A 17614-nucleotide genomic window follows, 5' to 3' on the forward strand; every position below is an offset into this window, starting at 1 on the left:
GGCCGAAGGCCTGAGAACCCAGGGGGCTGCTGGTGTAAGTCCTGGAGTCCACAGGCCAGGGAGTTCTAACACGCAAGGGCAGGAGAGGAAGGGTATATCCCAGCTCCTGCAGATAAATCAACACACTTGCTTTTTCTGTTTTCGTTCTCTCTTGTCTCTTGGCTTATTAGATGGTGCCTGCCCACATTGTGAGGGTGGCTCATCTTTACCTAGTGCACTTAGACTCACACACTCATCTCCTCATGCTGATCACAAGCACATCCAAAAGTAACATTTTACCAGGTTTCTACAGTGTTCCTTAATCCATTCAAGTTGACACCTAAAATTAATCCTCACAGTAGTTTTCTTTTCTTGTAATGTCTTTGTCTGTTTCAGTATTGGGGTAATGCTGCCCTCATGGAATGAGTTAAGAAGTATTCCCTCTGTTTCTGTCTTCTGGAAGAGATAGTAGAGAATTGGTATAATTTATTTCTGAATGTTTGGTAGAATTCACCAATGAACCCACCTGGACTGGGTGATCTCTGTTTTAAAATATTTTGAATTATTGATTCAATTTCTCTAATACATATAGGCCTCTTCAGATTGTCTGTTTTTCTTGTGTGAGTTTTAGCAAATTCTGTCTTTTAAGAAATTGGTTATCATTTTCTTTTTTTTTTCCTTTGAGATGGAGTTTCGCTCTTGTTGCCCAGGCTGGAGTGCAATGGTGCGATCTTGGCTCACTACAACCTCTGCCTCCCTGGTTCAAGCAATTCTCCTGCCTCAGCCTCCTGAGTAGCTGGAATTACAGGTGCCCACCACCACACCTGGCTAATTTTTGTATTTTTAGTAGAGATTGGGTTTCACCATGTTGGCCAGGCTGGTCTCAAACTCCTGACCTCAGGTGATCCACCTGTCTCAGCCTCCCAAAGTGCTGGGATTACAGGCGTGAGTCACTGTGCCCGGACATCAATTTCTTAAATTGACATCTAGGTTATCAAATTTTGGGGCATAAAGTTGTTTATAATATTCCTTTATTATTCTTTCGGTGTCCATGGGATCTGTAGTTATGTGCCCTCTTTCATTGCTCATGTCAGTAATATGTGTCTTCTCTATTTTTTTTTTCTTAGCCTGGCTAGAGGCTTATTGATTTTTCTTGATCTTTTCAAAGAACCAGAATTTAGTTTCATTTTTCTCTATTGATCTCCTGCTTTACATTTCATTGATTTCTATTCTAGTGTTTATTATTTCTTTCATTCTTCTTACTTTGGAATTAAGTTGCTCTTCTTTTTCTAGTTTCTTGAAGTAAAACTTTAGACTACTGATCTTATATCTTAATTCTTTTGTACATTTCTCTTGAGATTTCTTTTCTGACCCATTTGTTATTTAAAACTGTGCAGTTTTATTTCCAAGTATTTTGGGTATTTCTTGCTAAATTTATGTTATTGATTTTTAGTTTAATTCTACTGTGGTCTGAGAACAGATATTGTATTATTTCTACTCTTTTAAATCTGTTAAGTTGTGTTTTATGGCTCACAGTGTGTTTTGTCATGGTAAATGTTCCATGTGAGCTTGGGAAGAGTCTGTACTTTGCTGTTATTAGATGAAGTAGTCTATAGATGTCCCTTGTATACAGTCGATTGATGGTGCTACTGAATTCAACTATGTCCTTACTGATTTTCTGCGTTCTGGATTTTATCCATTACTGATAGAGGGGTGTTGAAGTTTACAGTTATAATAGTGGATACATCTGTTTCTCTTTGCAGTTCTGTCCATTTTTGCCTCGTGTATTTTGATGTTCCATTGTTGGCACATGCACATTAAGGATTTTTATTTCTTGTTGAATTAACCCCTTTATCATTTTGTGACCCACTTTTTAATCCTGATAACTTTCCTTGGTCTAAAGTCAGCTCTGTCTGAAATTTATGTAGCTATTCTTGCTTTCTCTTAATGACTATGTTAGTCTGTTTTCATGCTGTTAACAAAGACATACCTGAGACTGGGTAATTTATAAAGGAAAGAGGTTTAATGGACTCACAGTTCCACATGGCTGGGGAGGCTTCACAATCATGGCAGAAGGCAAATGAGGAGCAAAGGCATGTCTTACATGGTAGCAGACAAGAGAGTTTGTGCAGAGGAGCTTCCATTTATAAAACCATCAGATTTCATGAGACTTATTCACTACCATGAGAACAGTATGTGGGACACCACTCCCATGATTGAATTATCTCCACCTGGCTCCACCTTTGATACATGGGGATTACTACAATTCAAGGTGAAATTTGGGTGGAGACACAGCCAAACCATATCAGTTACTATTAGGATGGTGTGTCCATCCATTTACTACACAATCTACATGTGTCTTTATAAAGTGGGTTTCTTGTAGACAACATATAGTTGAGTCATGTTTTTTATCTACTGTAACAATCTCTTGTTTCGAATTGATATATTTATACCATTGACTTTTAAAGTGATTATTGATATCGTTGGATTATTATCTACCATATTTGTTACTTTTTTCTACTTGCTGCCTTTGTTCGTTGTTCCTGTTTTTGTCTTCCAGTCTTTTTCTGAGTTTTGGTGTTTTAATTGAACATTTTATGTGATTTTGTCACATGATTTTGTCTGAAAGTATCTTATTTATCTGCTTTTGAAGGTTAATTTTGTAGGATGTTTATATGGTTTGGCTCTGTGTTCCCAACCAAATCTCATGTTGAATTGTGTGGCCTGGTGGGAGGTGATTGGATCATGTGGATGGTTTCTAACAGTTTAGCACCATCCCTCTAGTGTTGTGTCATGATAGAGTTCTCATGAAATCTGGTTGTTTGAAAGTGTGTAGCACTTCCCACTTAGCTCTCTCCATCTTCTGCCACCATGTGAAGATGTGCTTGCTTCCCCTTTGCCCTTCTGCCGTGATTCTAAGTTTCCTGAGGCTTCCCAGCCATGCTTCTTGTACAGCCTGTGGAACTGTGAGTCAGTTAAACCCCTTTTCTTCATAAATTACCCAGCTTCAGGTAGTTCTTTATAGCAGTGTGAGAATGGACTAATACAGACGCACAATGCTAGGCTGGTACTTTTTTCCTCTCAACACTTTAAATATTTCACATCACTGTCTTATTGTTTACATGATTTCTGAGAAGTCAGATATCTTTCTTATCTTTGCTCCTCTATAGATAAGATGTTTTTTCCCTCTGGCTTCTTTCAGGATTTTTTCTTTATCTTTGCTTTTCTGTAATTTGAATATGATTTGCCTACATGTAGATTTTTTTATTTTTTATTTTCGTTTTTGGCAGTTAACCTGATTGGTGTTCTCTGAGCTTCCTGGGTCTGTGGTTTAGTGTCTGATATTAATCTGGGGAAATTCTCAGTCATTATTGCCTCAGATATTGCTTCTATTCTTTCTCCTTCTGGTATTCCCATTGTACATATTTATAACTTTTGTAGTCCACTGTTTGTTGATTTTTTTCTTTTTTTCAGTCTTTTTTCTCTTTGCTTTTCAGTTTTGGGCATTTCTATTGTCATATTCTCAAGCTCAGGGATTCCTTCCTCAGCCATGTCCAATCTACCAATGAATCCATTAAAGTGATTCTTCATTTCTGTTAGTGTTTTTTAATCTCAGGCATTTCTTTTTTTATTCTTTCTTAGAATTTCCATCTCCCTGCTTAGATTACCCATCTGTTCTTGCATGTTGGCTGTTGTTTTTTTTTTCAGTAGAGCCTGTGGCATATTCATCATATTTATTTTAAATTGCTAGTCTGATAATTACAACATCCCTGCCATATCTGACTCTGGTTCTTCTGGGAGGTTTTTTGAGACAAAGTCTCCCTCTGTCACCTCCCTCTGTCACAGCTGGAGTGCAGTGGTGTGATAACAGCTCACTGCAACCTCCGCCTCCTGGGTTCCAGCATTTCTCGTGCCTCAGCCTCCCAAGTAGCTGGGACTATAGGCGTGTGCCACCAAGCCTGGCCAATTTTTGTATTTTTAGTAAAGACAGGGTTTTGCCATGTTGGCCAGGCTGGTCTTGAACTCCTGGCCTTAAGCTCCTTAGCCTCCCTAAGTGCTGGGATTACAGCCATGAGCCACCGCACCTGGCCTAACTCTGGTTCTGATGCCTGCTCTGTTTTCAAACTCAATTTTTTACCTTTTAGTATACCTTGTAATTTTTTGTTGGAAGTTGGACTCGATGTACTAAGTAAAGGAACTGCAGTAAAAAGGCATTTAATTGAAATGTGGTGGGAGGGAATGTGTTCTATTGTCTTATAATTAGGCCTCGATCTTTAGGGAGCCTGTGTTTATGGACTGTGAACTTTACAAGTGCTTCTCAGCCCCCAACCCCACTCAGGCGGGACAGAATGGGGCTAGAGTTGGGTATTTCCCTTCCCCCAGGTCAGTTAAGCTTTGATAAAACCCCAATAGGTAAAAATAGTTTCTCTCGAGGAGAGGCCTGCTAAAGACCAGAATGCTTTGTTTCCTTTCCCTCTTCCTCTGGCAGAAGCGTGGGAGGATTTTTTTCTCCAGTCTTCATTGTGAGAACCTGGTAGAACTCCTAGAGGTAAAACCTACAAAAGTGCGGGTGCCTCCATCTAAGACTGGGTCCCTCTGGAGTTGTTTTTTGTTTGTTTGTTTGTTTGTTTGTTTTGTTTTTTCTGTTTGTTTTGAGACGGAGTCTCACTCTCATGCCAGGCTGGAGTGCAGTGGTGCGATCTCGGCTCACTGCAATCTCCACCTCCTGGGTTCAAGCAATTCTCCTGTCTCGGCCTCCCAAGTAGCTGGGACTACAGGCACCCGCCACCTCGCCCAGCTAATTTTTTGTATTTTTAGTAGAGATGGGGTTTCACCGTGTTAGCCAGGATGGTCTCGATCTCTTGACCTCGTGATCTGCCTGCCTCGGCCTCCTAAAGTGCTGGGATTACAGGCGTGAGCCACCACGCCTGGCCCAGTTTTAATTTTTTATTTTGTATATAAGTTCAAAGCCTTCCAAAGTGTTTGTTTATGATTTATTTTCTTGTTAAAATCTGTTCTTGTTCATTGCCTGTTTATAAGTGTTGTCTTGATGTTTATTTTTTGCATGTACATTTTAATTTGTCAATCTGTTTCTTCTTTTATTTCAACTGTTCCAAATTTTAGAAAGTTGTTTCAAGTATCTGATACCTAATTCTAATTTATGCTAGCTTTTCTAACATTTGATATTCAACTTCTGATTTTGAGTTTATTTTTGTGTATGGCCTAAGATGCTATTATTCCTGTTGTTATTCAGCCATCCCGGTATCATATTCAATCAACCTCCCCCACCACCACCACTATTTTGAGTGTGGTTGCATTAAAAAGCATGTGGGCTTTTGGTCAGAACAGATTTGGGTGAAATCCTGGCTATGGGTAGCAGTCTCCTTCTACTTTAAGAGTAACTTCTTCACAAAAGGAGCTAGATGATCCTCTGCTTTGCCTCTAATGCTGAGGAATGTTGCACCTACAACTATCATGGAAGACGCTGAAACCTCCAGTACCCAATCCTGTACTCCCAGCACCCTCAGGGAGCCCCACTTCTGGAGGACTCAGACACTCATGCCAGGTAAAGCTGTAGGACAGAGGCCAGGCATGGTGGCTCACAGCTGTAATCGCAGCACTTTAGGTGAGAGGATTGCTTCAGGCCTGGAGTCGAGACTAGCCTGAGTCACATAGCAAGACCCCATCTCTACAAAAAATTAAAAAATTAGTCACACATGGTAGCATGCACCTGTAGTCCCAGCTACTTGAGAGGCTGTTGGGGAGGGATCACTTGAGCCTAGGAGTTTGAGGCTGCTGTGAGCTATGTATGATCATGCCACTGTACTCCAGCCTGGGCAACAGAGCAAGACCCCGTCTCAAAAAAAAAAAAAAAAAAAAAAGAAAAGAAAAAGAAGCTATAGGACATAGGGGAGCTAGTCATATGTCTGTCCTACTGAGACTCTAGATGGCACAGGGCAGTGGCACTTGTGTTAGAACCAGAATGCAGCTATGGCTGACTTGGAACTGTCTGTCAGAGGAAAAAAGGCATGCAAATAGTTACTCATTTGACCAAAGCAGAAGAAAACCAAAATGTCCAATGCCTCCAGGAAGAAAGGCAAAGATAGAGATACTAATCATTTCTCTACACATCTGCCATGCCATGGGTGAAGAAGACAGCCAAGTTGGTGAACAGATCTGGAAAGGTTACCATCATTCTTGATTGAGCTCTGCCTTCCAACCAAACACCCCTGAGCAGCCACGGCATGCCGGCTCACCGTGCTTCCCACCACGCATGGATCAAGAGCACCTCCACAGGTTCTCAGAAGCTACGGCACCAGGACACATTTGCCTGCTTTTTGCTGTTCCTCTTAAGACAGGGTCCTGCAATCACAGCTCACCGCAACCCCTGCCTCCCAGGCTCAAGCGATGCTCCCATCTCATCCTTCCGAGTAGCTAGGACTACAAGTGCATGCCACCATGCCCAGCTAATTAAAAAAAATTTTTTTTGGTAGAGACAGTGTTTCTCCATGTTGCCCAGGCTAGTTTCAACCTCCTGGGCTCAAGCAATCCTCCTGCCTCACCCTCCCAAAGTGTTGGGATTACAGGCATTAGTTACTGTGCCTGGCCTCTCTTGGTAATTTTGACTATGCCACTCCTAAATATATGCCTCTTGGCCTCTGCATGAGAGAAGGTGGCCTTTGATGTGTTATTTCCAGCACTGTGGTTTACTTTAGCTTTTTAAATTGTTTCTTTCATAATTTCTACTATCATCCAGCGTCAGTGTTTCTAGCCTATCCTATTAAGGCTTATTCTTTTGTTTTGTTTTGTTTTGTTTTTTGAGATGGAGTTTCGCTCTTATTGCCCAGGCTGGAGTGCAATGGCACGATCTCGGCTCACTGCAATCTCTGCCTCCGAGGTTCAAGCTATCCTCTTGCTTCAGCCTCCCAAGTAGCTGGGATTACAGTGCCTGCCACCACGCCTGGCTAATTTTTTGTGCTTTTAGTAGAGTTGGGGTTTCACCATGTTGGCTAGGCTGGTCTTGAACTCCTGACCTCAGGTGATCTACCCACCTTGGCCTCCCAAAGTGCTGGGATTACAGGCATGAGCCACCATGCCCAGCCCCAAGGGTTATTCTTTTGATTTGGGGAACAGGGTTCCTTGGCCCTATTACCCACCACATTGTTCCCCACTCTTTGCATCCTGAGCATCTCCATCTGCATTTTTCACTCCTGAGTACTGGCAGAGATGAGCACAAGGGTAATGGGACTTGATGTAGTGACATTGTATCCACCACATGCTTAGAGAGGTTACATCCACCACAAGCTTAGAGATTCTGTATCCACCACAGGCTTAGAGAGGTTGTATCCATCATACAGTTATGTTGCATCCACCATACATCTAGAGATGTTGTGTGCACTATACAATCAGCAATATTGTGTCCATCATACATTTAATAATCACAAAGCCATTACATGGCCCACATTTCTGAGCACGTCTTCCCTGAAAATTTTGACACGTGGTTCTAGGACATCACATTTTCCATGCACTGGTTCTTTTTCTTCTGGATGTCAAGCCCTCAGGTCCACATTATCTAGAAGGTGGTTCTTTAAGGTAGTCCAAGAAGGAAATGGGTAAGAAATTTCCCAAAGGCTTTTAAAAGCAATACCTTGCTGACACTCATTGAAACTCATTTCAGAGAATTTGACGATGGTTTTTGGAAGCCATAAGCATTCCAGAAGAACAGAGTAGCTAGAAGTGCCCCCACCATTCATGTGTCCCAGGACTGACTGACGGTGGAAAAGCTTTATGTGTGTGTATTTTCCTTGCTGCCTGGTCAAGGTCTCCAATCAATAGTTTAAGACTTTTTCACAGTTCATTTTCGACCACCCAAGATTTCCTTTAACTTTCCTGCAAACTCAAATATGCATTTAAAAATAATCTGTTTCATTTTTGCAGGATATGGTTGAAACATTTTTCAGATTATCTAGTCTACCATATTGCCCCCCACCTTTTTTTAAATCAGGAATTTTATTTAAGTAAAAACCAATAACAACCTGGTTCTTCAATGGTATTCCTGCCAGAGCTAAGACAAGCACTGAGTCCTTTAACTGACCTGCATCAAATTGTTTAGGGGAGATTTTTCCCTCTAGTTTGAGTGTTTAATGCTTTCTTTGCTGCTTATTTTCACTAAATATGGTAGAAATACTTTGAAATCTGCCCAAATTCCATCAGCCCTATTGGAGAGGCACCTGAGAAATGAAGATGGTGTTTCTGACTCATAACTTTCTTTGACATAAGGGAACAATAGGAGTCCCGGAGTAGCTGGGATTACAGACACGTGCCACCATGCCCGGCAAACTTTTTGTATTTTTAGTACAGACAGGGTTTCACCTCCGCAGTGGTCGTTAAAGCTTGACCACTAAATTGCCCTGGTTCTTCAACATGCACTAGGCAGGCTGGACCAGAAGCCAGGAGACCTGGCTCCCAGTCTCATTATCATTACTAACCAGTCCTGGAGTTTTCCCTCACCATGAAAATGGAATTTTTACCATCTGCTTTCTCTGCTTTGTGTGGCAGGAAGATAAAAAAATAATAATAATGGATATTCAAACAGTTTATATTGCATGTAAAATGCAATGTGGCATTGATTGTAGATCCCTTAATTCAGACAGATTTCCCCACGCAGACGCTGTGTGTCACAGGGGGAATGGGCAGCGTCACTTTTTACATCCAGTCATATTGTATGAAATTGCAACAAATTCAAAAAGATGCCATCGTGGGAGTGTCGTGAGTAAAAAACAGCTTTCATGAAACTCAAATCTTGAAAGTCAGATGCTTTCTGGGTCTTGTTTAACTGTGAAAGAGATAGATGAAGTATTAGAAATGGAGAAGGAAAGGGGGGAAAAAGCCATCCATTTACTGCTTAAGAATGGCTCTGCTATTGCGATACCTAAGGTCACATGCGTAGCCACTTGGGTTAATGATACTCAGTTTGTCCACGGAGTGGCAGTAGCAACTGTCTGAGAATCAGTCTCAGCCGGGGTTCCTTCTGTTTATAGAAAGTGAAAGACAGACTGTTATTCAAATTCCATGTGCAAAAAAGCCTTCTTACATTAAATACCTGGGCATTTCAGGAAGAAGTTTTATTTGACTTAAATTGTGAAGGCAGTTTCTCATTTGAGGAAAAGAAAGATATAATGTGTTTCAGTTGAAATGTCAAGATCCTTTGATTGCACATTTGGTTTCCTAGGATAAATTATTCTAGCCAATGGAGCAGAAACCGGCTAATCAAAGGCACAGTGCACAGTTACACTTCTGTATATCATTCTCTTTTTTTAAAATAATAGCTGGAATTTTTTTGAAAGTGAAATTACAATTTACCACCTCAACTCAGAGGACATATTAGCTTGATAACTTATTCACAGTTGCTGGTGAGTTCAGGCTTAAATCATCAGCTGTCACTCACAAGTGTTTACACTTGAACTTTCCGAATGAGACATCAAACGTCTTGGTAGTGGGTGGGTTTAAACAAAGCTGCCCACGCGAGAACCATTGTGGAGCTTCTTGTTCCAGGGGCCGGTCACGGACAAGCTCATGACCAGCACACTCAGATATGACAATCAGATAACAAGAGGCAAGAGAAGACTTTCTGGGAAATAAAAGATCATTTTTGTGATTTCTTTAAATTCAGATCATATAAATTAGGTGAAGATAGACATTATTTCTCCTGTTTATGTAAAAGAATTTAGACAATGAAGTCACGAAATTCATGAGAATAATTTAAAGACTGTTGGAACTTCCCAATGTTTTTCTTGGCGTTCAGTCACTACACATAGAAATGTATACTATGCCGATTCCTAATGACTTAGCAGGTCCCTCAGGCTTTGTTCCACAGGATGTGACATCTCCTCTGCCAACTTTTCCTGCCTCCTTTCCTAATCATAGGATTGTTATTCTCCCTGACAAGTAAAGAATGACAAGATATTTTATTAAAAAGATGTTTTATTTATCTTTTAAAGATTTTTTAATGTATGTATCTGCCTCTGAAATTATTAAGAATGCCTTAATAATAATCCCTCTCATTTTATTTCAGAAGACACTATTGTAATAGCATGGCTAGGAAGGAAACACAGCTAATTATTAAGATGAATCATTTAGCAAGGTGGGGAAAAATCCCTTGTGTGTAAAAATATCTAGTGATTGACATGTTACCAAATTTACATGAAATAGATTTCCATGTAATTGAGACTGATTTTTCCTATTAGATGGAAAGAACCTTCCTGATCAGGACTGGTGTTGGGGGAATGTTTTCCTTATGAAATCAGAAGCAGAGCTTCTGTAGGGCCGTCCGAGATCAGGATGCTTACTTCAAGATGCCACTCTGCATCTCTCCCCACCTGCCAAGTGTTTCCTGTCTCCCAGATGCTTCCTATTGGCTTATTGTAAGGACTTTGACTTCTGCGCTACGTGAACTGGGGAGTCACTGGAAGAGTTTCAGAGGTGCACCTTGGTAGACTCAGGCTTTCTCTGGATCTCACTGGCTGCTCTTATGAGTCCAGAATGGAAGAGGATGAGGACAAATGCAGGGGGATGTTAGGAGACCACTAAGCAGGTCCCTGTCATTTCTCTCTCTGTGATTCCTTTTGCTGCCACTTTCTCCTTGTCCCCTTGGCTCCAGCCCCCTGCTGTCCTTGCTGTTTCTTGCACCCGCCCGTGAGGCATGCTCCTGCCTCAGGCTCTCTGCCTGCCGTGCTCTCACCTCGCAGACCCACGTGATTTCCTCCCGAACCCCCTTCAGGCCTCTGTTCAAACATCACCCTCTCATCGAGGCCTTCCTTGACCACACTGCTTAAAATTGTCCCCCTCGCCTCACCTTACCACCTTCACTGCCTCATTTCTCCTTTGTGCTTAATCACCATCTGACACAGTTATCCAGAGCACGAGCCCCACGAGGAAGGGTCTGTCTTGTCCACTGTTGGACCCCCGACACCTAACACCTGGGGCTGGCCCACAGTTGGGAATTGCATGGCTGTCTGAAGCCAGCACCTTCCTGGTTCTGCTGTTCCCTGGAAGTGGGGTTCAGTACACCCCACGAGCCAAGGCCCTCATCTCAGAGGGCATGCACATGGTTGCCTCAATTGTACTTTCACACTGGACCCTTCCTGCAGTTTACTCTCCTATGTCAGATGCCCTTCAATGAAAGCAAGTACATTGCCACCTTGTCACACCTCTAGTTACCATTTTCTTTATGGTCCAGGTCCTGACCAGCTCTAAAGATGGGTCAGCTGCTGTATTTCCAAGAACCCCATGACTTCCAGGGCCCCTTGTTCCCAGGAGGGCCCCACACCCCAGTCGTCCTGTGCATAACCTCACGGGCCAGCACCTGGTAGCTGCTGGAAGGCTTCTGGGGGATGCCTGGGCCCCTCCAGCCCTACCTCTAGTCCTGCCACTTTACAACTGAGCACCTCCCGCTGCTGCCTGCTGAGCCCTTCAGAGTCCTTGCCACAGGCCCTGTTGACTTTTTCCTGAGAAGGTATGTGCGATGCCAAAGAGAGAAAAGCAGCATTTGCTAATTTGGGTAAAATGTTTCTTTGGGAAGGGCAAATTGATGTACAGTTGTCCCTCAGTATCTGTTGGGACTGGTTCCAGGACCCCGTGGATACCGAAACCCTCAGATGCTCAAGTCCCTTATATCAAATGGTGTAGAATTTACATGTAACCTAAACACTTCCTCCTGTACACTTTAAATCATCTCTAGATCCCTTACACTACCTAATACAAACTAAATGCTATATAAATAATTGTTATACTGTATTTTTTAAATTGCTATTATTTTTTATTGTTGTGCTATTATTTTTATTGGGCTCCCTCCTCCCCCTCCCACCCCAGTAATTTCAATCCAAGGTTGGTGGAATCCATGGATGCAGAAACAATGGATACTGAGGGCCGGCTGACTAGACCTATTTTTATTGTAATTACTCATTCTCTTCTACCTCATTAAGCTTGGTTCTTTCAAGCATGAATACCTGGTTGAATCTGCATAACCTCTTATTATCGACCTACCTTTGTTCACACACAAATGATTGCCACTTAGAGCTCTCCTACCAGGCTCCTTTTGTAAAATAAATTTTATTTTCTCCAGATAGAAAGAAATGTGATACCTTGCGGATTTTGCGGTTTCCTTGTTTTGCTGGATTGCAAGTCCTTTAGACATAAACAAATGTTCTGTACCCCGACATCGGTGGTACCCAGCTGTCAGTTGAGAAAGAGATATAATGTGAATGCCACTCTTGGCCCCAGGCACTCCTCACTTGCCCCCACTGGGGACTGGTTCATACCCTCCTCTCCTGGCCTCAGTTTCCATACCTCTTAGTGAGGCCTTTGCGTTATGCTTCAGAAATATTGTCAGTATGACTTTGAAGATGAAAGTTTGCCCCCAAAATCACTCTCTGTTATCATTGTGAAACCAGAGATGGAATGGAAAAATGGGTTTCTGAGACATTTTAAATTATTCCTTGCTTGTCTTTAGAGGCAAAATTCAGATAAGAAGGCTTATCAATTATACTTTTGTTTCTACTCAAAAACTCATGACTGCTCACTCAAAGACTCCTTGTTCTTATCTTAAAACATTGTTTACAGTGTCCCAGATGAATGGCAACAAATCCTGGGGTTTGGTGTTTGGATGGTACATTTATTCCCTGGGGAAAGAAATAACAGTTTGAGATGGAACGGGGTTGGGGTGGGAGAATACTTCTCATTCTGAGGAATATTTAATTTTGCCAAGATGAGCATTTCTAGTTCTTAGTCTGTTGATGAAAAGAGCTATGGTTTGTTTCTGGAACTTTTGATAAAAAATAAAGAAATTTGTAGCCTGGGGAGTTTGGTTTTAAAATGCAAACACAGGAGTTATGAGTTGAGACTTGGACAGGGTGTCATTTTCTTTTTAAAGGGCAGCAATATGATTCTTTGATTTGTCTTTGTTATCTTGACTTTTAATCCGGATTCCTGGGCAGTTGGTCAGCCCCAGGACATCTCCATGGGCAGGTGGCCTGGCCTTGGCACACTACCCAGTAAATCTCTGCCTGAGAGGACGCTTTAGCTGGGAGGCCAGGCTGATTTTTAAAGGCAGAATTGGACTATTTACTCTAAAACACTCAGTAATACACACTGTTTAGAAAGAAACATTCCTATTCTTGGAGGAAGGAGGAGACACACAGAAGTATCATTTATTTCTAGTCTTTTCTGGTAGAAGCTATGAAGCTGAGTTTACTCTCTGGAAATTTGTAGTTTATTTTCTAGAAAATTGCATTTTATCACTGCAAAAAGGATTTTATTTCCAAATAAGTAGGCTTTTGAGCAAGAGTTTTGGAGTCACAGAGACGGGGTTAAGAAAGTGATAATGTGCAATGGCTATTCTCAAGTTCAAGGAGAAAAAATAACATGCTTTTATTGGGATACTTTGCTTGTCTATAAAAGAAAGTAGCTATTGGCATTTATGTAGAAGTCAGCAGTTTCTTGGCACCAAATAAATAATTTTGTGCTGAATAAAGGGAGAGTTATCCATAGTATTTATTACTAACCAAAGAAATGCAAGGAGAATTGTAATTCATCAGGTTTTGATGGCCAGGAAAGCCAAGCTGTGTTATTAGGGTCTTGACAATCACAGACATTACGGATGGCTGACCTGTAGTGTGTTTGTATGGATAGAGGGCAGAGGGTAGAGTGTGAAATATATCACAGAATTATGTCAAATAATCTGGATAGTTACTACTGCTTAAAATCTAAGTGCACAGCTAGAAAAGTGGGTAGTGACGCACTACAGTCTTGCTGAACACTGGGTAAGAAAATCATAGCAAACGTTGAGTCTGTTTTGGAAATGTTCTAAAACCAGACTATTAACACAGTGAGCCATTTTAAATGTGGCTTGCTACGTGTTTGGAGAGAAACACATACTCTTTTATTAGGAACATGAAACAAACTCTTTGAGCCGCAGTATCACTGCGAGTGAGTTTAATTGCTGGGATTAATAAATCACAGCTGCAAACGTTAAATTCTTGGCAGGATTCTTTATTCAGCTGTTTTCCCCTTGCCCCATTACATTCCAGATTTATGGTCTGCATTATGTCTGGAGCCAGAAGTAAGCTTGCTCTTTTCCTCTGCGGCTGTTACGTGGTTGCCCTGGGAGCCCACACCGGGGAGGAGAGCGTGGCTGAACATCACGAGGCTGAATATTATGTGGCTGCCGTGTATGAGCATCCATCCATCTTGAGTCTGAACCCTCTGGCTCTCATCAGCCGCCAAGAGGCCTTGGAGCTCATGAACCAGAACCTTGACATCTATGAACAGCAAGTGATGACTGCAGCCCAAAAGGCAAGAATGCTCCTCGGAACCTGAGTTTCTCTCATACAGAGCAGATTGCTCTTTACCCCTTGATCAGTGGTTGGGTAATCCCAGGCTTCCTACCACCCTCTGAAAAAGCATCCAGGTAGTTAACCTGAGTTGAATTAGTCAGTTGGATTAGGAGCCTTACCCCTCAGAGAGTGGTCCGTGGACCGGCAGCATCAGCATCCCCCGGGAGCTTGTTAGAAATACAGAATCTTGGGCGGCACCCCAGACCTACTGAATCAGAATGTGCATTGCAGCAGGATCCCCAGGTGATGCTTTCACATGGCAAGTATGAGAAGCCCAGGACTAGATCCCCAGTTCTCAAGTGTGGTTGTACATAAGAATCACCAGGCAAGTGGTAAACACTATGGCTGCCCGGGTCCTGGAGAGTCCGTTGTAATTGGTGTGGAAGGGGTGTGGACTGGCACTGGGATTGTTTTAAGGCTCCCCAGGGCAGTCTAATGTGCAGAAAAATTTGAAGATGACTGGGCGTGATGACCTCTCTGAGTCATTCGAAGCTTCACTGAAGTAGTAAGCATCTGCAAGAATGCCGTTTGCTCCCTTCAGACTGTTTGAGGCTCGTTTCCGGTCTCTATGTCGGACTACGATCAGTCTGAGACCTTCGCCCAGATAGAACTGACCCCAAACTGACAAAGGGAAGGTCAGTGCCAGCCTTTGTGAAGGCTTCCTGGTTGGCCTGAATTTCCTGCTCCCTTCAGGAAGGGTGGGGACAAAGGAGAGGCCCCCCTGGGGGCAAAGAGGGAAATATCAGAGGTTGCCTAAGAAAATGCCCTGCTGGAAAACACAAACCCGAAGGGAAGTTTGGGCTGTAACTCTGGTGGCAGGGTGACCAAGCGCAGCTGCTTGAGGAAGCCCTGCTGTGCCTCAACAGGATGTAAACTCATTGTGAGCAACACTTTCCTGCTCTCTGTGAACGTAAAGGGCAGAACCAGCAGGTCCTGCCCCAAACAGTCCCTGCCTTAGAGCAGGGTGGTCGGGATGGCCTGGACAGCCACAGCAATTAAAAAATTGCAACATTTTAAAATTTTAGTCTATAATATATATACAAAGGCTATGTGTATGGGGTGGGGGGGTGTTTGGGGGCAGGGGGTGTGTATGTGTGTATAGCATGATGTTGAAAGGGAACTTGAAGACTTGGTCCAGCTTCTTTTTTTTCAACCAAGACCAACTTTTGCAAGGGTGACACTTTTCTTTAGTCCCAACCTGACATACGGTTTCTCCTTGAACACCTTCAGTGGCTCAGACTCACAGGTCCGTTTGTTCCAATGGTGGGAACTTCTGGACAGGTCTTCCTTTCAATGAGCAGCAGTCAGCCTCCCCGTAACTGCCACCACGATTCTATCCTCAGAGCTAAAGGGAGCAGGACCGTGACCCTTATCACGGCATGCCATCTTCTCCACCTTTGAGGACAGCTGTCATGATCCCCCCGGCATCTGTCCCCCAGGCTATATCCTCAGTCCCTTCCACAGTTCCTTAGGAGACTCAGTTTCCAAACCTTCTACTAAAGAATTCCACGTTTTCTCTGTGCTCAGAACGGTATGCAGCTATCCCGATTCTGTCTAATAAGGGCAGGGTAGAGAACTCTCACCTGTCGCATTCTAGATGTTGTCCCCAGAAAACTGCTGGCAGCCACATGTCTCATTATGGGTGTATAAGGCACTTGCTGTCAACTAAAACACCTTTTCACATGAGCAGACACACATGCTGCCATTGCCATCCTGTACTTATAAATTATAAAGGTGATTGATTTAAGCTGAGGGCAAGACTTCACATTTATGCTGTTAAATTTCATCATTCCAGCCTGTTGGGCTATTTAGGGATCTTTACTGACATCCCAAGTATCAGTTACCTTTACGTCATTCACACATATGATACACACCTCATTTATGTCTATGCTGAAGTCAGTGTAAAAAAACCCCAGGCTGTGCCCTCAGACCTCCTGATGACACTGATCTCCTAGAGGGCAGGCATTCTCTTGATAGAGATGTTTGCCTGCATGGCACTGAGTCCAGCACCTGAAATGTCATCTGCCTCTTGCTTCCCTCCCCGATCCACCAGACCATTCTGAGACATTTGGCAAATGACACACTGAAACCCAGACTGTGGCTGTAGAATTCTCCTGCATTCACCTTTCAATAATCTGCCCCCAGAGGAAACACTTAACACGGTTTTGTTGAAACCCACGCCAGTTGCACAGCATCACTCCGTCTCTATTTGTTTTCCAGGAGCCAGGATTAAGCTGTTGATATGATCACTTTTAGAATTTACAGATATCTCAGTTCCCATACGTGGTTATATGTTTTTTGTTTGTTTTCCAGCAGCACTTTTATTTTTCCTTACACGATGACATGTTGCTGGGGCCTAATGTTCTCACGTAACAGTAGAAAACCAAAATTTGTTGTCATCTCTTCAAAGAATCGAGAATTGCATACAGAAAAACCTTACATAAATTAAAAGGATGAATACATTTACAGGTGTAAATGCAAACCACTTCCAACTCAGACAAGTAACAGCCCATGGTGTTCTGGCAGAAAACATCAGCTAAGAAAGGAAACTGGCTCCTAAGTCTTGGACTTTCCAACCCTTACAGACCGGCAGAACAGAAACAACTGGTTCAGGAGCCCTTGCCAGCCTCTAGAGAAATCCCAGAACACGCAGCCCTGACGTATTAATACCCTGCACAGATCAGAGACTGCTGGCCACGCAGACTCACCAAGCCACAGACTTGTCTTCCACAAGCACTTTCTTATCTTAGCCACAAAGTGACCAAGCCACATGTACTAAGGGTTGAAATCAAAGATATGTACAGGGTATTAAGCAAATCTGGTTATATGTTTTAAAGCAACTTCTAAGACAAATTGATGGCAAGTTTGTGTGAAAGTTTTATATCAAAGTTGTTATAAGAGGTTCCTGAGCAAACCAATTGAAATACAGTCATGCATTGCTTAATGACAGGGATATGTTCTGAAAGGATGCATCATTAGGCCATTGTGTCATTGTGCATGCATCATAGCATGTACTTACACAAACCTACATGGTACGGCCTACTACGCACCTAGGCTATATGGTATGGCCCATTGTTCCTAGGCTATAAACCTTTACAGCATATTACTGTACTGAACACTGTAGGCACTTGTAACATGTGGTAAGTATTTGTGTATGTAAACATAGAAAAGGTACAATAAAAATTCAGTACTATAATCTTATGGGACCACCATCACATATGTGGTCTGTCATTGAGCAAAAT

General features: G+C 42.5%; 1 protein-coding gene across 4 annotated transcripts in view; it reads left to right on the forward strand.

Moving 5' to 3' along the window:
* Nucleotides 1–17614, forward strand: part of BTD (biotinidase) — a 133567-nt gene that overhangs the window by 19553 nt on the left and 96400 nt on the right. For 3 of the 4 annotated variants that reach the window (XM_003826209.6, XM_055109527.2, XM_008951673.6), the window contains exon 2: nt 14067–14331. In XM_003826209.6, the coding sequence (XP_003826257.1) occupies nt 14067–14331 (265 nt within the window). Of the gene's footprint in view, nt 1–11218; nt 11495–14066; nt 14332–17614 lie in introns of all 4 variants that reach the window. The other variant, XM_008951674.6, reaches the window with a different exon arrangement.

Source organism: Pan paniscus, chromosome 2 (genome assembly GCF_029289425.2).
Source record: "Pan paniscus chromosome 2, NHGRI_mPanPan1-v2.0_pri, whole genome shotgun sequence".
Lineage (NCBI taxonomy): Eukaryota > Metazoa > Chordata > Mammalia > Primates > Hominidae > Pan > Pan paniscus.